The following is a 20,730-nucleotide window of genomic DNA, read 5'->3' on the forward strand; positions in this document are numbered from 1 at the left end:
GTAAAACAATAATACAAGGGGGGCAAAATATTATTTTTGTAACTATGTATGAAATATGTAATTAACACTATGTTAAAGATTTTCCTTAACAACACTTATTTAAATCAATTATGGCAGCTAGATAACTTCGTAAGATCAGCGTAATCAAATTAGCAGAAAGAAGAAAAGAAAGAAAGAAAAAGCTTGGAATTAGCAGAAAGAAAGCTTTTTTAGTCAGGTACTGAATGAAATAATAGTTCTTGGGAATAAGTGGTTGTATCGAATATTTATTTGAATTTCTTATTTACACCACCAACACAGATTCTATTTTATTAGCTTTAGCGTTAATAACTATTTACCGTTACTTAAAATGATATTTCTATTAAAACCAAGTCCACCCATCTCACCTGAACACCAATATAGTTCGACTGCTTCTTTCAACCTACATGAGAATCCAACAATTGTCTGCCTCAAGTATAAATAAATTCTTACCTTTTCAATCCTACCTAAATGTTATGCAACGCAAAGCACAATTTTAATTCACAATGCGCTCCGTATATGCTTGGTTACATTGAAGGCATAATACATAATATTGTTATCTGCACAATGGATGCTGCATGTTTTATAATAAGTCGACTTTAAGTTAAACAACCGAGCCATCCAAACTGGTCATTACAATTAGTGGTGTAGGCCAGGACGCAGGGGTCGACATCATGTGGTGCAATTTATTCGTGGTCGTTTTCTTGTTAGTTATAACGACTGCTAAAAGGGCGGAATTTCTTCGGGACAGGCCCAGCGAGGACCAAGAAGAGGAAGGATTTCATATGAAGAAAAGAGTTGATAATAAATTTGTACAAACCACCACCGGTCGATCTGCAGTGGGAGATGCTGTCGTTGAAAAGTTTGTCGAAACTCTGATGTCCAGTGAAAGATATTTGAAAATGATAGAATCAGTGGAACGCAAGATGAACCACTTGGATACCACATTCCATGAACGAACTAACAGTATTCTTAAATATTTGTCGGAGATGTTAAGAATGATAAAGGCATCGTCTTCTGAAATGCTGGAGAAAGCCCTAAGAAATGTGAAATTAGACTTAGATAAATTGAAGCAGTCCATGTCAGAGCGGTTGGATGAACACCCTAACATGCGCGGTGAGTTCCTTTATTTTTTATGTTAAAGCTGGGCGTTGGGATTCTGTGCATATGATAGAGATAAGGGGCAATCAGAAGTCATAAATATTATAAGTAATTTCTAAGTGACATTGTGGAAATCGGAAACATGCTGAAAGTGAAATTAAATACTAGGCATTACATTTGTTTAGAGACAGTGTTTTATAAAAAAAAATTGAAATACAAAATACTGCTACTTAGACAATGTTTTGTAAAATAAATAATTAAAACCCAAAGACTACTATTCAAATGGGGTAGTGCTGCAATAATTATCTTTGGGAAGGGACTTGGAAGAGCCATGGCGCCGTTAACCCTTATTGCCACTGGTCCTCATCGGACTTACCTAATGACTTCGGATGGTACCTACTTGCATCAGACCGGGCCGCAGGAAACGCCCGGGTGTTCTCTGTGTATGACACGATGCTTGCTCCTTTTGGGAGTGGGCAGTCGAAGCCTCAATCCTTCTCCGTGTGAGAGGAGGTCTGTGCCCAGCAGTGGGACAATAAAAAAAGGCAAACACAGGTAACAGTAACAGTAACAGTCGAAGGCAGCGACCTTTCGGAGCCTAAATTGTTCGAAGCCTGAACTTATATTGTACATATATTAGCTTAGGAGGCGGAGGACCGTCTAAGGGCTCTGAGTCAATGTCTCGTCCTCACGGGATGGAAATAATGGAACATCGCGTTTCACTCGTTGTCAGTTTCTCCCTATTTAAACATAATTGAAGGTACCACTGAACCCTGAATGCCGGTCCTGCTGGATTGTTAGAAGAGTAACCAGGGCTTGAATCAGAAAGGCCTTCCAGATGAGGAATATGGGTGGGCCTAAATCAGTGAGTATATAGAATAGAGTGAATTGGACGCAGCTCAGTGAAAAAGTCCAAAGCCTACATTTGAAAGTTACTAAGTTACTAGGACCTATTAGATCTCTAACACACAGCGGTATGTTGCTAACGGTAGAGATAACTGCGGCTATCGAAGAGTTGGCTGCATCCATTGACGCGTCAACAGCTGCCATCAACATTATACCTTCGAAGATCAGTGGCAGTCGTCGTCAGCTCTCTCAGCCAGTTGTAAAATTGGATAAGTTGTTAAAATCAACTTCATCACAAACCGTCATCCATGCTCTATTTTTATTGTTATACTATAATTATTCAATTTATAATTTACTGCTGCAGTTAGCAGTTCAACATCAAACAAATTTTATTAAGAGACCTCATTGGATAAATCTTCGACGCGTACATACACTCTTGAACTATTTGCAGTCAACTAACAGTTGGCAATATTGTGGTCACGGCTGGCTACTGCTGCAATTTTTTTTTACTCTTTATTGAAATCACAATATGACATAATAATACACAGAAGCTCTGTCCCCCGAACTAGGTGGTTAACCTGTATCTCAGAAAACAGTTCCTTCCCCAATTACAGAAAACTGAAATAACAATTGAAAGCAATTAATATTGAATAAAAATTAAAGTAAAGAAATATAAAATTACAATAATTTAAACATAATTAATAATGATGATTTTTACTAAACACAATTTTTAACAGATTTCGCGCCGTCTTAAGGTCTGTGGGCAGAGACCTTAAATGTCACTATAGGTCGACAACAGCCGTTGCCTCTACAATTAGCAACAGGCAGCTCCTGTGTTAGAGATAGAATAGATCTATGGGAAAAGAACTATGATGATTCATAAATAATAACATCTATTTGTAGGTATAGTTAGCAAGTCCGTAGGTATTACCTACACTCTTAACATTCTATTGTAAATCAAGATTCCCTGAGAATCGGAAAAAATACACCAGATCATCAGATGTAGACCATTCAGTCTAAGATGAACCTGAGATGTATTCATAACTTCAAATGCAATTATTCCCATAAAAATCAATCAATGACTCAATCATCAGACTTGTGCCGTTCATAAGATTTATATTACAGCGATCGTGAGATAATTTTTATCGATTTCCATAAACAGTGCAATTGAAAAACAGGTTTCTTAATTTTTTTGTCATTCATCCGGTCAGCTGCATCCGGTTAGACTGGAAGCCGAACCCAACATAGTTGGTAAAAAAGGCTCTGGGGATGATGACTATTTTTGATTTTATTTAAAGTTGAACATCTTAAGCAATCGTTACGGGAAGTCAGAAACCAGTAAGTTTGAATACCAATCTTATGATGGGGTTGCTCGGGTAACGTTTAAGGAGGTTAGATAGGCAGTCGTCCCTTGTAAAAAAAACACTGGTACTCAGGTGCATCCGGTTAGACTGGAAGCCGACCCCGAACATATTTGGGAAGGGCTCGGGATATGATGATATAAAAGAGCCCAATTAAACTGTCGACCTACTAAAAGCCAGTCCTTTGGAGCGACTAACTAGTTAGTTTAACTAGACTAGCTGGCCTCCAAATGGATTATTTATCAACTATAATTCAATTGAATTGGTAGGTAATTTAGATGTATTTTTAGAACTGCGGCAATCAAAGAAGAATCTTTAAGGTGGTTTCAAAAACTCCTTAGCTTAGCTGATAGAAACTAACTCATACTATGGCATGCTGTTGTGCTTGGCACCACTCGTAGGTAGAATTTTCATCATCAGATCATAATTCTCCTGCCCATAGATACTTATAACTTTCTAGAATTCTATGGTTCTGTTTCGCTGTTTACTAATTTTGGGTAGTTGCAAGATGTTTTGATTAACATCTCACAATGTTTGTTTCTGGTCAAATCGACTTTTAGACTACCTAAACCTAATCATTCACATGATAAACTTTCTTTCACACACAACAATATCAATCATAATAGTAGTGACATTTATCCCAGACCGAAATGTTTTGTTTTGTCCGTGGAAAAGACTTTTCTTCCGTGGTATTGTCTTCCATTTAAGAATAGAAAGTATGCCTATGTGTATATCAGTTTTGAAACATTCGCACGCCTAATGTTAGGCCAGTGACTCGTGCCATGTTCCCACTGGCCATTTAACTTTGTAACATCTTTGGCAGTCTTTGCGGGTAGCTAGAGGCCAGAAAATATGACAACCAGGCTTACCAGGGGATTTCGGGTTGCCCGATCACTGGGTCGAGGAAGTCAGATAGGCACTCTGCTACGAAACCCTACGCCGAGCGTGGCCGATACGCTCTTGGCCGGTTTTTATTATATCTTTCAATTAGGATGGAGTTAACATAGTCATGAGACGTAAGCTTCCCTCCGTAGGGCAGTGTAAAAATATCTCAACAACATTAAATTAATGCTATTTCTGGGAAGATAAGTAATTGTATTAGGTACACCCCGTTTTGCATCACTTTTTTATCTTTATCCGAGGGGGTTGGAACAAGATATTTTTCATCTAGCCGTAAGAATTTATTTCTGGTGGGATCTATTTCTGAGCTTGGCTTGATTATACTTATTCAAAGCATGTGTATGAGGAAATATACACGTGTAAAAATTAATCGGCATTGTGAATATGGGACCCACCATTAGGTTTAACACCTAAACGTAGCGAGCGATGAGGGCCTTTTTTTTAACGACGCCGTCAAAAATTATCAAATGACCCCTCCCGCTGTGGGATAGCAGAGGCGAGGGAGTGTCAGACTCACAAAAAATCATCTTGTTCCGTCGTAGGCCTTTTATGTACCAGGGCCGCGGTAACTCTTTCGAACAATCCCGCAGCCCCGGCAGAAAAACTATTATTTATCAAAAGCAGTCATCGCCCCCGGGTGGGCTCGAACCACCAACCTTTCGGTTAACAGCCGAACGCGCTAGCCATTGCGCCACGGAGGCTATAGCGATGAGGGCCTCAAATAAAATAACCTGCAATGCACCTAAGTGCCGAAGTATATCGTATCCTAACTTACCGCTTTTTATAGGAAGCGGGTTTACCCGCTTCCTCTCTCTTTGGATGTGCCTACCTACACCAAGTGCCTACACCAAGTTTAGTACTTACTAGCTTTTGCCAGCGTTTTCACCCGCATCCCGTGGAAATATCTGCACGAACCCTGATAAGCATATAACCTTTCTTGATAAATGGGCTTCTAACACTGATATTTTTTCAAATCGGACCAGTAGTTTCTGCGATTAGCGAGTTCAAACAAACTCTTCAGCTTCAATATGTATTAGTATAGATAGTTAGCTACTGACTTACAGCTACGAAACCCCAATAAATCTTCGGCGAATTGTTTATGTTTTGTATGCAGATGATTGTTTGATTAAATAATAATCTGATTTAAGGCCATGATATTGATTTACACCTTTTCGGAAACAATGAAGTGTTATTTCGCATATGTGCATTTACTTAGCTCTTGAGATCAAACTAATTTAAATATCAGTCAGTGAAAGGAGGTTCGCGGAGGCAGCAGGGTCTGGATAAATCAGGTAGGCACCTACCTATTAACTTGCTTGCTGATACATTCTCATCTTAGAGATCTTTTGAGAAACTGATGTGCACTAGATCACGGGTTCGATTCCTGGGTTTGCCGTATTTTATTATTTATTTAGCTCAGTTAGAGCACTTTTTTATGTTTATTTATTTATCAAACAAAGAACTATCATCACAGGTCTTACCTATTTCAATAGTGTATCTGGATACCTTTTTACGACATGAAAGTAAATAATGTCTTTGTTTATTTTATTTGGGAAAACAAACAAAAAAATTTTACAAACACAATATTACTACAGTACCTAAATGTATAAATGTACAATCAACAAAGTTTCCACATATTACCTACTAACTTAACACTAACAGCACATTCAAAGTTAAAGATGAAAACATGAAAACAATGTAAACCGTGCCTAATCTAAACTGAGGTTACATTTTAAGACATTCTTAATTTTTTGTGAAGATAAGTGTAATATATCTATTTTAAGAAAGTTTATGTTATACATTTCAACTAGCCTCCAGAGTGGCGCTAGCTCACCTGCATTCGTACGACTTGTAGTAGTAGCGAATAGTCGGCAAGCGCGAACCTCTCGACGGATTACAGTTCTGGGCACAATATAAAATAAGCTATTTATTACTTTATTTCAATGTTAATAAGAAAGAAAATACTATAAATTAAAATTGCGCTTTAAAGAGTAGGTATATGTATAAGGTGCATTGCCTATTGTCAGCAAAAAGCTGGTAGTACTACCACGCCTACGTGCAATGCATGTTTAGTAGAAGTGCATCTTTAGTCACAGCATTGGCCAGATCTTTTGGAGGCTAAGCGCTCTCTTATTTCTTGACAGAGGCGCACGTGGACCCCACTGATGAGGTATACATACCCCAAACATAACAATAAGTATATCCCTTCTTAGGAAAATACCGACAGAGGTACGAAAGTTGCGCAGGTGGTAATATAATCACCGTGTCTTAGGATGCGTCTACACGGTGCATGTAGCTGGAGCAAGTTATCATTCGCAAGTGACAAGTGACGGGAGCACGCGGGACGCGCGTGTTAGATTTTGATACATAATAGAGCAATTTAATGTATTATTTAATTATTGAAATCCCAAGAATAAGTGTAGAAAGCAAGGAATAAACATAAAGGTATAAAAAATAAATAAAACATTTTCTATGATCAAAATCAAATCGAAATGAAAAATCATTTATTCAAACTTGGCTGCAAAACAGCACTTTTAGAACGTCAGGATTTTACAATAGACAGCCCCCAAAACGCCCACCCTTCACCACTTCCTATGTGTTTTTGCTGGGAAGAAGAAGTGGTGGAACAAACTCCCCAGCAACACAATTCTGTCTGTATGGTTATAAACTATTGGAACATAAATCATATAAATCATATACCCAAGGTAAGTACACAAGTACAGCATAAATATATCTTATAGACATGTATAAAGCGATAGATTACTATACATTTTAAACATCAGCACAATAATACATAAAACAACAATTACAATAAAAATCACAATAATCACATCATAGTAAGAAAGTATAAATCAGGAAGAATACTTAACTTTCGTGTGTTGTCTACACCTCAACGTCCACCAGAAAAGTGCCATGACTATTTTAAAACATTATTTCGAACAGTCATACTATCCCGCCACAATTGACCAATCACAGACAAGTAAGCTTTATACACAAATAACTAAATTCACAATTGAAATAAACTAATTTAAACACACCAAATCTTATTTAAAACTTATAACGATAATTTTAATATTTATTTTATCATTAAACATGTAAGATTTTAGATATAAAATTTAATGAACATAAAACAATTACATAAAGGTACCCTCGTTTTCATGTGCGTTTACAGAGACAGTAAAAATATTCAATATTTGACATTTAAAGTTCGTTTACAAAGATAGTTAAAATCAAGAAATATACAATAATCTAACACGCGCAAGCTACTTGCACCGTGTAGATGCACCCTTAATGACTTAGGTCCCTCCTGGATACACAGGCTTGTCTTCGATATTTGCAATTTCACTGTGTTGACGCGTTCACAGCGACGACATGCATGTGCTATTATTGATCTCAACGTAAGCAAATATTTAATTAAAATGCTGGATAAGATTTATGAATAGACAGTTGCCGTAATGCTAGGTGATAGTATAATTAACGCTTTTAGTGAAGGTAGAATGAAAACTGTAATATTTTTAAAACCCATAGTGGTCGAAAGTACGTATCAATATGAATAAAATATGTCCAAACACGCGGTAGCTTCTATCAACCGGAGTTCCCTAAATTGCGCCTTGTCTTTATTGTCAAGTCCGATATGTTAGACAAACCATATTTCAGTGTAAATATATCGTCTGATTACGAATAAAATAAGTCCAAACATGTGGTAGTAACTACATACCGATGAGGGTTCTCTTGATTTTCTGTCGCCTCCATCATGATGTAAGGTCCAAACCTTCACGGTCAAATAGACTTATGCTGCGTGCCTACAATTTTCAAGAGTTGCCCTCGATTTCTCAGCGTCGCGATAACTAGATCCTGACTTACGATACACTCTTTCATGTAAAGAAATAATTTTTCAAATCGGTCTAGGCGTCATCGAGAAATCGACTAACACAGACAGACAAATTGAGAACCTCCTCCTTTTTTTGAAGTCACATCAACATGGAATAAACATCTGCCATGTAACTCCATTTGATCAATGTTTGTTGTGCCTAATCTAAATGCCTATCTGTCTCTGGTCGTCGTGAATAAATCATTCCTCCTAGCAACTAGGTAGGTACGTTTACTATAACTATATTCCAAGTCCGTGCAAAGAAAGCGTATAATTGTAGTTGTAGTTCATTCATGTTTAGTAAATATTATCATAACAATGTGACAATTTGTGTCAACAATGGTCAGATGAAATCTGTACGAATCACCTCGCTCGGGATTCACTACTCAAGCATTCATTCCGCGATGTTTTTATTTAGCTGTGTGGTAGTTTTGTAAACTCTATTGGGTGTCGGACCGACGATGAAGTTGTACGCCAGTCGTTTCACATCGCACGTGGAACGCACACCGCACTATGTTCCCGAACCTTACGTTACTACAGATCGCACTTGTCGCTCTCACCACCGTGTCCTGCGAGGTCGCCAGGGACAGACGAGGAAGGCGGAAGAACGACGAACCTGACAAAGCTTTATGGAAGAAAGTTTATGAGGACGAACTGAATGACGCCATGCTGTCAACCAGGAAGCGGGAGAACCACACGCGGGCGGTGCAAAGCTCCGCGCAGAATGATAACGAAGCTGTCTTGGAGAAGCTCATGGAAAGCATCACTTCCAGTGAAAAATATCTCAAAAAAGTTGACAGCATAGAATTTCGACTCAACAGGCTGGACATTGAAGTTCACGAGAAGACGAATGCAATCCTGAAGGTTCTCACAGAGATTTCGAAAGCTCTTCGCAGTGAAACAGCATGTGCTCAGAAGATGGAGACCAGTCTGATGTCACTGAAGTCTGACGTGAATTCCATCAAGTTCTATGTGGAGAAGGTTCCTATGCAGCGAACTGGTGTGTCAAGTCCGTTAGGTATTTATTTATTTTTTATTGATAACAAAACCGTTTTAGTGGTTTGCCCGTGTGGTTAATGTAACTCATCCTCCGAGCCTTTTCCCAATCACGTTGGGGTCGGCTTCCAGTCTAACTGGATTCAGCTGAGTACCAGTGCTTTACAAGAAGCGACTGCCTATCTGACCTCCTCAACCCAGTAACCCGGGCAACCCGATACCCCTTGGTTAGACTGGTGTCAGACTTTCTGGCTTCTGACTACCCGTAACGACTGCCAAGGATGTTCACTGACAGCCGGGACCTACAGTTTAACGTGCCATCCGAAACACAGTCAATGGTGTCTAAGATATACTTAGAAAGTACATACAAACTTAGAAAAGTTGCATTGGTACTTGCCTGACCTGGGATCGACCCCGCGCCCTCATACTTGAGGTTGGTCCTTTACCCACTAGGCCAACACGACTTCGTGTGGTTAATGTAACTAAATAAAACAATTAACTTATAGCATAAATAACAATTTAAAATTAAAGTAGGTACGATAGTTAAGAGGAGGTCACATTGGCAGTCGCTTCTTGTAAAAACACTGGTAGGTACTCAGATGCATTCGGTTAGATCCCATCCAACCATCTTAAGGTGGTTAAACGTGCTTTATCAACATTTTTATTTATTCTGAGGTCCTCGACACACAGGTGTCTCGTTAATAATACAAAGTTAAACCAAAATATTTGGATCATTCATTGCCAATACTGAGTTTAGTCACCTCGTTGATTCATATTAAACAATGAGTTCAATGGAAGATCAGGAAGTGCACCTGTGTGTGCTTACTGATGTATCTAAGTCCCTCTGTAATAATTGCCAATTACCAGCGAATTTAGTTTCATATCTGGAAACTGCGGATTTCAATGGAAAAAAGGTCTGGAATGACATTTCATCAAGCACTTTTAAGTTTTCTGTCTGGGTTATTGCGTGTCTGCATTTTTTATTATAATAAGTACTTCAACGACGAACCTTTTGACTCTTTTGAATCAAATATGAACTGTCTTTTTTTAAGTACGAAAAGTATGGCCGACGCAATCATCTTTTTCCCTACATTCAAAAATACTCTTGATGTTTACTGTGTTCATTGAGTCATATATACCTAAGGTTCCCTTGATCAAAGTGTCCCTGTACCTTCAGCAGAGAGTGCAGAGTACCGCATGGACCCCAACATGGACTCGCGACTCACGGTCATGGAGAACCATCTGAAGACCATCCAGGGTGGAGTGGACTCCATAGTGACCACCATATCGGAGGTCAAGAACAGACAGTACGCGAGAACGTTCCCCGCCAAGTAAGTAAAAATGTTTAGCTCTTCTGGTGTTTTAGATATAGAGAATGGTCTATAAAATTTAGGCTCTGCATCCACTACACCGCGCCCCGTCGCGTAGTTCGATGGCAGATTTTACCACTATATGCAAGTATGTCAATTTATATACAAATCACCTTAGTACAACACACTGCCGACGGGACGCGCGGGAAATTGCAAGGGAAAAAATCTGCCATCCCACGCTACGCGACGGATCGCGGTCCAGTGGGTGGACTGCCAGTAATGAAGTCACGGTGATGAACTATAGTTCTTTATAAATAAATTAATAACAGGTTGTAGGCAACTAGTAAATATTCTCACAGTTTGTGAGAATTGTGTCACAGTAAAACAATTGGGTCTCAAGCGATGTTTGTCTATCTAGCTATTTATTTACAGTTTTGATCCCGTGAGACATTAAGTGGGTCACAAGGGTACCTGATAGGTTCTAGGTTATTAAAACAGCTAAATCGGTCTCGTGATCTCCAGCGCGACTTCCTTTTTCGGATTCTATTCCGAGACTCTTTAAGATCCGTTTACGAAGCTGCCCATAGTATCAAAGTAATTAAACTCCTATGTAGGGAGCACACTAAGCTGTAGGTACTGGCAATCCATCATATTTGATGGCTTCCCATATAGCTGATCCGTCAAGAACAGCCACCGGGGCAGCAAATAAGTCTGGAAGCCATTATTATTATTATGTTTAAACGCTTTGTTTTCTATAGGTTTCTTCTAAACATTGCTAAAAGATCATCTCATTATTATTGTGGCAGGTTAGATAGTGCAGCAGACGGCATGTCCCTCATCACAGAGTTTAGGAAGACGCTTCGAGAACAGAAAGGGAAGAAATGCGAGTGCAGGTGAGTTGTTTGTCGCACATCCATTGTTAAACATTCGGTACTGCCCCGCACGTGTCTTTGTTTTGACTAATCAAGTATCTGTTATCATAATTGAACCGCTTTTATAGTAATTTTGTACGAACCGAAGCTAACGTAACAATATTTTTGAATTTGTAATTCGATAATCGGACTTGTCTGCCTAAACGATTGTTTTAAGTGGTTGTTTGATTTCACTGCGCTTTGCTTATAACGAATTGGTTGTAGTCATCAGCTGCAAATATTACCGGGGCTGAAGGAATGTTGCGATCGCGTTCTTGAAATGGGAGTAAAAAGTAGGCGGGTTGTAGTCAGTCAAAGTCTGAAGTCCCTTCTTTTCCACCAACATCGTTCTCCCATTTGTTGATGTACTTCTTCTTACATGAGAACAGCTGCCGTAGCCGATAATCTGCTAGAAGGACATCAATACTTTACGTTCGTTATATGATCGAAATAAAAAAAAAACAACACAAACACTGACTTATAAGTCGAGAAAAGCAGCACATATTTTTTTACTCACGCGTGAAAAAGTCCCTCAAATGATGACATACCTTATTCATTTTTGCTTTAAATCACTCAATTGCCGATCTACTATTCTATATCTATGCGCATTCCCAAGTCCTAACACTAATAGATAAACCTCAAACCTCCTAATAGTGTTAACAGGAGCGGCAGGGTGGACCGGTCAGAGCGCTACCCCACAGACTGCCACGAGATCCAGGTGCAGGGCTTCAACGTGTCAGGCATCTACAAGATCCGCCCCGATGATATGGAGCCTTTCTACGTGCTCTGCGACTTAACCACTGCGGGAGGAGGCTGGACGGTATCATTGTTATTGTTGTTACTTTATTGCTATTTAGAAAAAACAATGTCGTTATGGCACCTAGTATTAGTTCACCAAATTGCAATAATAATAGGTATGCTAAATACGATATTCGGTACTGGTTTTGCCTACCTACTCTAGAAAATGTCCGAGTGCATCTAAAACGACAAGCTACCATTGATACTTACTGTATATACTTATTTATTCTATAAAATACATTGAAGGTAGAATGCAGGTCTGTAAATCGCAATACCTAAAGTAAGTCTACAATAGCTTTTTAGCTCGATTCTGATATGCTGATGATGCTGAATGCGCAGAACTCACTAAAGTAGCTCAAACTATAAAAGCTTCAGTCCATTCAGATTTAAAGGTAGCAAATCCAAGTTTTATATAATTTTTCAGGTATTCCAAAACCGTTTCGATGGTTCCCAAGACTTCTACAAGGGCTGGTCAGATTACGAATACGGTTTTGGTAATCTTGCTGGAGAATTCTGGCTTGGACTGGAAAAGCTGAACTACCTGACGAATCAGAAACTGTACGAGTTGAGGATAGAGATGGAAACGCAGCATGACCAGGACGCGTATGCTGGGTACTCGGTCTTCACTGTGGGACCTGAACATGAGGGGTACAGGATCAGTACGCTGGGCACTTTTTATGGAACTGCAGGTATGTATGATGTAGCTTGACAATCTATATTCGACTGCCTCGTTGGTCTAGTGGTCGCAATCACGTGTTATGACTGAGGTCTCTGGTTCGATGCCCGGGTCGAGCCGAAATCGCTTTGTGAGTTTTATAAACTTTCTCAAAGCAGCCCGTAGCCTGGAATTTTGTGATTGATTCACGTAAATGTCGCTCCGGACGTATTGATAAAATAGGTGAAGGTGAAATCTCTAATGTTAAGCTTACGTCCGTGGGTGTGTGGAATTCTGTCTCCAAGAGTTCCTGTGCGTCTTTCAGCTGGCATGTTTCCGAAGTGGTAATCAGAAACCTGAAAGTCAACCAACCAATCTTATCAAAAAGTTTTCCTTTGTCTTGTTAAGCAACCCCTTATTATTTGTAAAGTAATACTGAATTTCAGGCGATTCATTATCGTATCACGCTGGTCAAAAGTTCTCCACATACGACGTTGACAATGATGAGTGGAAAGACGGTGCCTGCGCAACTGAACATGGTGGAGCTTGGTGGTACAAAGAATGTGATAAGAGGTAACTTATCAAGTTATAGAAAATAGTAGCACCCAGTATTCATACTTGCGGGATGCCCAAGACCAGAATTACAAGTTATAATTTTCAAAACTATTGAACTGATGTAAATTAAATTTGGTACTAAGATAGCTCGAGATTTCCCAGGGTACTTCTTATCCTGGTGAAAAAATAGTTCCCTCAAGATGCGGGTTGAAACGCGGCTAAGAGTCAGTAAATAACAAAGCTTAAAATTCACTTCTCGTGAATGGATACAAACGACAAGATTATGGGTATCTACGGAACATGCAATTTTATTTCTAGGTCACATTACCATAACTGGTGAATAGATAGTTTGCCTACGTAATATAAATTATTGATCTAGGTAGACGAACTGAGGTTATTTTTAAACAATTTTCCAGAAACTTGAATCAATGTAACATGATTGAGGTGTGATTTGTTTTCGTAAGTAATTTCGCCTTCTGTCTAGTGTTCCTAGTAATTCATTAATTACTACTATTTTCAGTAATCTAAACGGAAAATATTCAATGTCGACTGATGAAAACCGAGGACAATCTATATATTGGATATCGTTCAAGGGTCCTAATTTCCCGCTGACGAAGACCAAAATGATGATCAGACCGCTGCCGGCTAGCAAACCTATAGATTACATGGACCCCGGCAGGGTAATGTAACTTTTGTATATTTAGGTACCTTTTTCCACAGCCAAATGGCCCTAGTACTCATACCTTGGGCCCACATGGACCAAAAAATTTCCTTTCCATGGGACCGCAACGCACAACGGACCTTTCTTAATTCACCGGTTAATACAGCCCTGTCTGGATGCAATCAGAACTGGCTTTTTATACTAAAATACTTGATACAAATAGGCGTTCTTATTTCAATGGAATGGTAAGTTACGCCTCTACGCCAGTCGTGTAGGAAAGATAAAATGTTACTGCATGCATGTTAATTTATATTTTTCTCGGACTGCATACTGAGGATTTTATATTTTTTGCACTAGAACAGAGCCTGAAATGATATTAATTCGGTAGGTACTATAATACGACTGCTCGCCACTGTCTCCTCGCGGTCCCGGCCGAGTAAGTAGACAGCCTTGCTGAGAGAGTTGTAGGGGCCTGGCATGCATTATTGAAGTGATTGTGATGGCAATAAAAGATTTTTTAACCTGATTGCTAAGATGAGGGCTACGTTTTTTTGTGCGTGTCTTGTATGTTTATATGCATGTCATAATATTTATAGGTACAATAGAGAACATTTTTGTACGACAACTTAAAAAATCTGGAGTGTCTCCTGAATTCCTGAGATTTTTTTAGGAATGATGTGTGGTGTGATTTGGCTGAAATTACGCAACCAATTTTGGCCTTTTTTGTATCAAGTATTCAACTAACATATACCTAGTAACATAATATACAATAACACATATTTAATATAGGTACACCTGGACAGTACCTGCTAACCGACTTATGTATTATTATTCTACATATCTAAGTATGTATATTTTAATAGGAAATCGGGATCGGTGCCGGTCGCCAAAAGCACGTAGCTGGTGCAAGCCACCAGATGCCCTATATATCCAGAAAGGCTTGGGGACTTTAAGCTAACTAAACGTGCAACAGCTTTGGAAGATACTGCGCTTGCTTCATTTGGTTTTTTGTACTTTCCTTAAACAGCACAAGAACATGGTTGTACGTAAAAGAGCACTCGTTGACAAATGTAGCAAAAGAACGAACAGCTAATGTTATTTTCAGAAAATTGTAGAAAGTCCGGAATTGAGACCCCTTCCTGAGAAACTGAGAAAGGTACCCAAAAAGGGGGGTTTGCGCACACTGAGTGAGAAGGGCAGGTACGACCTGGTCCCCAACAGCAGTCAGTACAGGTATGACGACACCGCGGAGGCCTACTTCCCCAACTACACGTGAGCGGCGCTGATGACTCCCCGGACCCTCGGACCTCTGCCGACCCAGCGCGTTACATTCAAGAGGACTTCGTTGTTTAGTTATTAAATTGCCCACCGTAGGAAATTAACTCCGCTTCGTATATACCAAAACATATATGAGAGTTTAGATGAACACGATTTTTTCCCAAATAGGCATAGGCATTCCCAAATAAAATAAAAATGAAAAAGGCATCGTCTAGACACTGTTGTCGGCGCTAAAAATAGTCTTCATCTAAACTCGGCATAGCATCGCCTACCGGACTTTCGATCAAATAAAATTTTTGTTGGTCAGGCGTTGGAAAGTAGTGCGCTACAAAATGCTACGTTAAGCAAGAAAAATAGCCAATTTAAGCCTTTTGAAATGCAAGTGAATGCTTATTTAAGTACCTACTGGTGTTTATGAATTTTTATCTATAGTTCAGTTGGGATCTTGTATCAAGCGGTATGATAGGTGTGAATTGAACTGTGATCGAGATTATTTTATCTTTATATTTGTTATCATTATCACCCACGTTCCATTATCTATATCTATGTAAGTTCGAACCTACTCAGGTTATTAATAGGCTTATTACGCTAGTAAATTCTTCGTCAATCGTAAATAAAAATGTGTACCGCCAAATAAACACACATTTGCAAAAATGTGTTTTAAAATCCTGACAAAGTAACTTATTTTTAGATTTTGTTTTTTTTTATTACGAATATACGGCATCAGGATTACACGAACAATTTTTCGGTTTTTTATATTTGCCTCGTTGTCTATCATCGCCATTTATTGTGGATGCTTCAACTGGTAGAGGAAAATTCAAATATAAAATATCTTATTATATGTTTTCGTCAAAAACCTTTTATTTTGAAGTTGCCTTTTCCAGTCGAAGCGTTCACCTTAATCAAGACCAATTTGTTTTTTTATTTCACTAAAAACAAATGACGTTGTCGTCATTTTCTGTACAGAGAAATTCCTTCAAAAGATTTTCAAAGTTATCACAATAGTAGAAGGTTCATGTGCAATAAAATTGTACTATATTCGATTACTTTTGAAACTCACACTTCCCAGTGTAGATCCTGACCGGACTAGTATGTATTATCTATTATATAAAAATGTTCGGATAAAGAGTTTGCTAACATTTGGTAACTGTATATTTTTGTATAAATGACTTGTTGCGGTGTAATGTCGTTATTTTTGTATTTTCAAGAATGAAGGGACTCAGAAAATCTTACATAAGTATTGTTGGTATAATAACTTTTATATATAATTTAAGTTTAGCTTGTTATATATGCATACATTGCATAGCTTTTTCCAATTTTCTTGTATACGGAGTCGAGAAAGTTTACGCTATCATTGAACATGGAAATAGGACTAGAATGTTACTTATTTATATTTGATTCTAAAGCAGTTTGTCTGTTTGATCGAGCATCTCATGTTAACTTGTAACGCGCCACAAACTGCTGGATGAATGACAAATATAACTAGTTTTATTTTGTATTGTTATACTGCCAGAAGTATTATATTGTTAGTATGCAGTAAATAAAAAACATATAATATCAGTCTCATTTGCTTTATTTCCCTTAATGAACCAAGAAATAGCTCCTGCACCTTTTTGAGCAGTGTGTTGGACATTTAAACATTCTAATTACTTATATAATTGTAGAATTGTGTAGTCACATATTCAATACTTACAAAAAGTTAGTCGTACTATGTATCAATATCAAAACGTTTATACATCTACTAGATTCTAAAGCAGTAATAATTCTAAAAAACCGTAGGAGTATTCATAACTGACTTCTATGACTACACAAACTTACATAAACAGGCTGACGGTAGCGTGCCTAGCGGCTAACATTGTAGGCAAAGATAACAACATGGAAATCTCTTAATAACATCGTGCCCATCTTACAATGTGTAGCCACGCGGGCCGCCGACGCCGACCTGATGCGAACTGTACATTTAAACCTCATGGCAGTGCTCAAGCCGACTGTACTTTATACATACAAAGTTATTATGCTTTAACCTTAGGTACATTATATAAACAAATTGTGAAGATTAATCTACACTCTCCTACCATTGCTGTACATTATATAATAATCAAAATTAAAGTTCTCAGAATTTTACGTAGCATTGTTGGTATACAATCATATAATAATATCCTACTATAATACATTAACATATTAATCATCAGTAAATTAAATATAATATTCGTGAAAATGCGCAGAACAAAAAATAATATATCCATTTAGTAAATTAGCAATACTTAACATTATAACCGAAAATCCTTCTAAATTAAATCCCAGTTTGAAATCACCAAAGCATTATACAAGTTTACTTATGATATAGATATTATTACTGACCTGATTTTGGTAAGTGCTCATACGTCTGAATATTTACAAGATAACGTGATCAATCAACTCTCTTCTCTTGCATATAACCCAATAAATCTAATATTTACAATAATTGGCCGTGGTGTATAACGCGATTCCAAAATTGAACATTATTTACCAACTATGTATTCAAATAACTATACAATAATAATAATTAAATAATGATAATCGCTGTATTTGTTAATATATTAGAAATTATCTACAAACACATATGAATCCAAGAAATCGTGTTAATATAATGTTTAGCCACAAAAATATAACTAAGTAGCACCATCGATGTAATAAGCTGTTGGCTCGGTCAGCACGAGTGTTTTGATAAATAAAATTTGCAAACAAAACACACTGGCAAACGGGGATCTTTTAAATAATAATACACCAATCATTTATGTTGAATTGCACTAAACTGAACACGAATTAACTATAAAAGCGAATATTGTTATACATTTTGTGTTATAAAAATTTTAATTACAACAACTAACTGTTAGTCTATGTGAAACATTAACTTAGTACCTACTACTTAACGTTTAGAGTTAGCCTAACGTACAGCTAGTGAACAAAGTGTATGTGTTGCAACAGTAACGACGACATACAAACTGTGCCTACAGTAACTAGGGACTGGGGCAGGCAACCGATACTTTATCCATTCACTTTTCAGTTATCGATTCTCAGTATAACATTTTAAAATCGATAATCGTTGTTTTACATTTCAAAAAGTGAATACGATAAATATAAATGTCGATAACCTGCCGAAGCCATTATCATCTAAGATATAAATCTATACATTGACATACACCCCTAACACGTTCAAGGTCGAATATTGTACAAAATATTTCTTCGAACATTCCAGACAATTCAAATTAATGTTCAAGTAATTTTCCGTCGAATTGACTTAGGAGTAGGTTTGAATAGGGTGAAGGCGTCAATCTTACGAGCTTTCGAGATCGTCAGTTTGACGCCCACTGGCTGTATTTTGAAGTGAAAAGAATTTAGCGTATAGGGATTATGCGGAAAAGAAGGAAAACGCCTTTTTCGTGAGAAAAACAAGTATTTCTGGAAGTTATTAAATAAAAGAAAAAGAGAGACGAAAGTAATTATTATCTAAGTACGTGCTTAAATAAGTATAACTTAACACTAGATAGGCGGAACTTTCGACATTTGTCCTAAGTGCACAATAGCATTTTCCGAACTTAATGAAACGCGGTAATGATGGTGATGCGTGACGGCTGTAAGATAAAACGTGTGGAACAAAATGCGAAGGGAACAAATATATCGACAATAGCATTCCTTAACAACGGTTGAAAATACCAACATATTAGTATAGTATTTAAACCTAAATATGCTAGTAATTGAATGAATTGATTCTGTTTTAGTGAAGGCGTTCGTTTAGTTGCTACTTCTACTTGCTAATCCTATGGACCAGTTTCGACAGTCAACAAATTTTAGTCTACAAATGAATTCGGTCATATTATCGCCGCAAAATTGCCTATATCTTAGACTATTTCACATAATTGTATCTGAAATATTATGAATATTTTATAAACGGTTTTGCCTTCGTTTCTGGTAGTCTACTAATATTAGTCTAAAAATGATTTCGGTCATATTATCGCCGCGAAACCGCCTAAACATTAGACTTTATCACATAGGTTTTTCACAACTAATGTATCTGATATTTTATCAATGAATTTTGCCATAGTTTCTGGCAGTCTACAAATGAATTCGGTCATATTATCGCCGCAACATCGCCTAAACATTAGACTATTTCACATAGATTTTTAAAACTATTGTATCTGGTGTCTAATGAATATTTCATCAATGAAGTCTGCAAATGATTTCGGTCATATTATCGCCGCAAAATTGCCTACATCTTAGACTATTTCAGAATTATTGTATCTGATATTTAATCAATGAAGTTTGTCGTTTCTGGCAGTCTACTAATATTAGTCTACAAATGAATTCGGTCATATTATCGCCGCGATATTGCCTATATCTTAGACTATTTCACGTAATTGTATCTGATATCTCATGAATATTTTATCAATGAAGTTTGCCATAGTTTTTGGCAGTCTACCAATATTAATCTAAAAATGATTTCGGTCATATTATCGCCGCAAAATTGCCTATATCTTAGACTATTTCACATAGATTTTTAAAACTATTGTTTCTGATGTCTTATGAATATTTCATCAATGAAGTCTACTAATTTAAGTCTACAAATGATTTCGGTCATATTATCGCCGCGAAACCGCCTAAACATTAGACTATTTCACATAGGTTTTTCACAACTATTGTCTGTAATATCTTATGAAAATTTAATGAATGACTGGTTAGCATCGTGTATGAAGTTTTGATGTGAAAACTCGATGTAGTCCCCTTACCGTAGCTAAGAACTAACAACTAAACAACAAGTATTACAAATTGTCTACTTGAACAGAATAACTCTTACGTGGGTAGTGCAAATGTTCGTCTCAAAGTGTTCTCCGATAACGCAACACTGAAGTTACAAATTGTTCGCGAAGAACACTGACAGCAAATCTGAAAATAAAATAGAAAAACATTAGAAATAATAAATAAAATAGAGAATCGTTTAATAGAGAGTGCACATGCGTCTGCGCAAATGCTTGTGCAATATAAAATGTCCTAAGCAGCTGATTCATCTCATGTCTATACTAATATTATAAAGGGGAAAACTTTGTTTGTTTGTTTGATTGTAATTGATAAACTCAAAAACTACTGGATCGATTTTAAATATTCTTTTACCAATAGAAAGCTATATTATCTGCTTCCACGGGACGCGGGTGAAACCACGTGAAAACGGCTAGTAATAAAATAAAGAAGAAAAAGTTATTGCTTGTTTGTTGCATCCAAAGGCGCCGAAACTGCTGAACCGATTCGAAAAATTCTTCCAGTAGAACCTACACTATCCCCGATTAAGGTATCCATACTTTATCCAGGTACGGAAACAAATTCTCCTGAGACGCGTGTGAAAACAGCTAGTTATTAATAAAGCAAAGTCAAAACAAAAGCTTGGGGCTGCGGGATTGTTCGAAAGAGTTACCGCGGCCTTGGTACATAAAAGGC

The 20,730-nt window shown here is 37.5% G+C and overlaps 3 protein-coding genes and 1 non-coding gene across 16 annotated transcripts in view; 2 read left to right on the forward strand and 2 right to left on the reverse strand.

The window, feature by feature from the left end:
* The first annotated feature begins 620 nt into the window (after positions 1-620).
* LOC110373854 (techylectin-5B) lies at positions 621-16,816 on the forward strand. Of its 4 annotated transcripts, XM_049836328.2 has the most exons (9): positions 622-1,134; positions 10,271-10,424; positions 11,210-11,296; positions 11,969-12,134; positions 12,537-12,801; positions 13,214-13,340; positions 13,843-14,002; positions 14,372-14,419; positions 15,089-15,180. In XM_049836328.2, the coding sequence occupies exons 1-8, from the start codon at positions 693-695 to the stop codon at positions 14,378-14,380; spliced, it is 1,410 nt and encodes a 469-aa protein (XP_049692285.1). In that variant the 5' UTR covers positions 622-692; the 3' UTR covers positions 14,381-14,419; positions 15,089-15,180. The 4 variants fall into 4 exon arrangements, with proteins under 4 accessions (XP_049692281.1, XP_049692285.1, XP_021186938.1 ...); XM_049836324.2 differs by lacking the exon at positions 14,372-14,419 and having other exon boundaries at positions 621-1,134; positions 14,847-15,227; XM_021331263.3 differs by lacking the exon at positions 14,372-14,419 and having other exon boundaries at positions 15,089-16,816.
* On the reverse strand, positions 4,855-4,927 carry Trnan-guu (transfer RNA asparagine (anticodon GUU)). The gene has a single exon. It is a non-coding gene; the product is annotated as a tRNA-Asn (tRNA).
* On the forward strand, positions 8,511-9,604 carry LOC135117459 (uncharacterized). Its single transcript, XM_064036749.1, has 2 exons — positions 8,511-9,115; positions 9,600-9,604. The coding sequence occupies exons 1-2, from the start codon at positions 8,611-8,613 to the stop codon at positions 9,602-9,604; spliced, it is 510 nt and encodes a 169-aa protein (XP_063892819.1). The 5' UTR covers positions 8,511-8,610.
* LOC110373852 (polyhomeotic-proximal chromatin protein) overlaps positions 16,817-20,730 on the reverse strand; it is a 43,529-nt gene continuing 39,615 nt past the window's right edge. For all 10 annotated transcript variants that reach the window (XM_064036079.1, XM_064036082.1, XM_064036067.1 and 7 more), the window contains one exon: positions 16,817-20,184. The gene's annotated coding sequence lies outside the window, so the exon portion shown is untranslated. The remainder of the gene's footprint in view (positions 20,185-20,730) is intronic.

This window comes from Helicoverpa armigera, chromosome 1 (genome assembly GCF_030705265.1).
Source record: "Helicoverpa armigera isolate CAAS_96S chromosome 1, ASM3070526v1, whole genome shotgun sequence".
NCBI classification, from domain to species: domain Eukaryota; kingdom Metazoa; phylum Arthropoda; class Insecta; order Lepidoptera; family Noctuidae; genus Helicoverpa; species Helicoverpa armigera.

Bases quoted from the DNA above. Each gene is read 5' to 3' on its own strand.
- LOC110373854 (XM_021331263.3), top strand. From the start codon at position 693: ATGTGGTGCAATTTATTCGTGGTCGTTTTCTTGTTAGTTATAACGACT. The intron at 12,135-12,536 runs GTATCATTGTTA...ATAATTTTTCAG, and splicing joins CTGCGGGAGGAGGCTGGACG to GTATTCCAAAACCGTTTCGA. The intron at 14,003-15,088 runs GTAATGTAACTT...TGTTATTTTCAG, and splicing joins ATTACATGGACCCCGGCAGG to AAAATTGTAGAAAGTCCGGA.
- LOC135117459 (XM_064036749.1), top strand. From the start codon at position 8,611: ATGTTCCCGAACCTTACGTTACTACAGATCGCACTTGTCGCTCTCACC.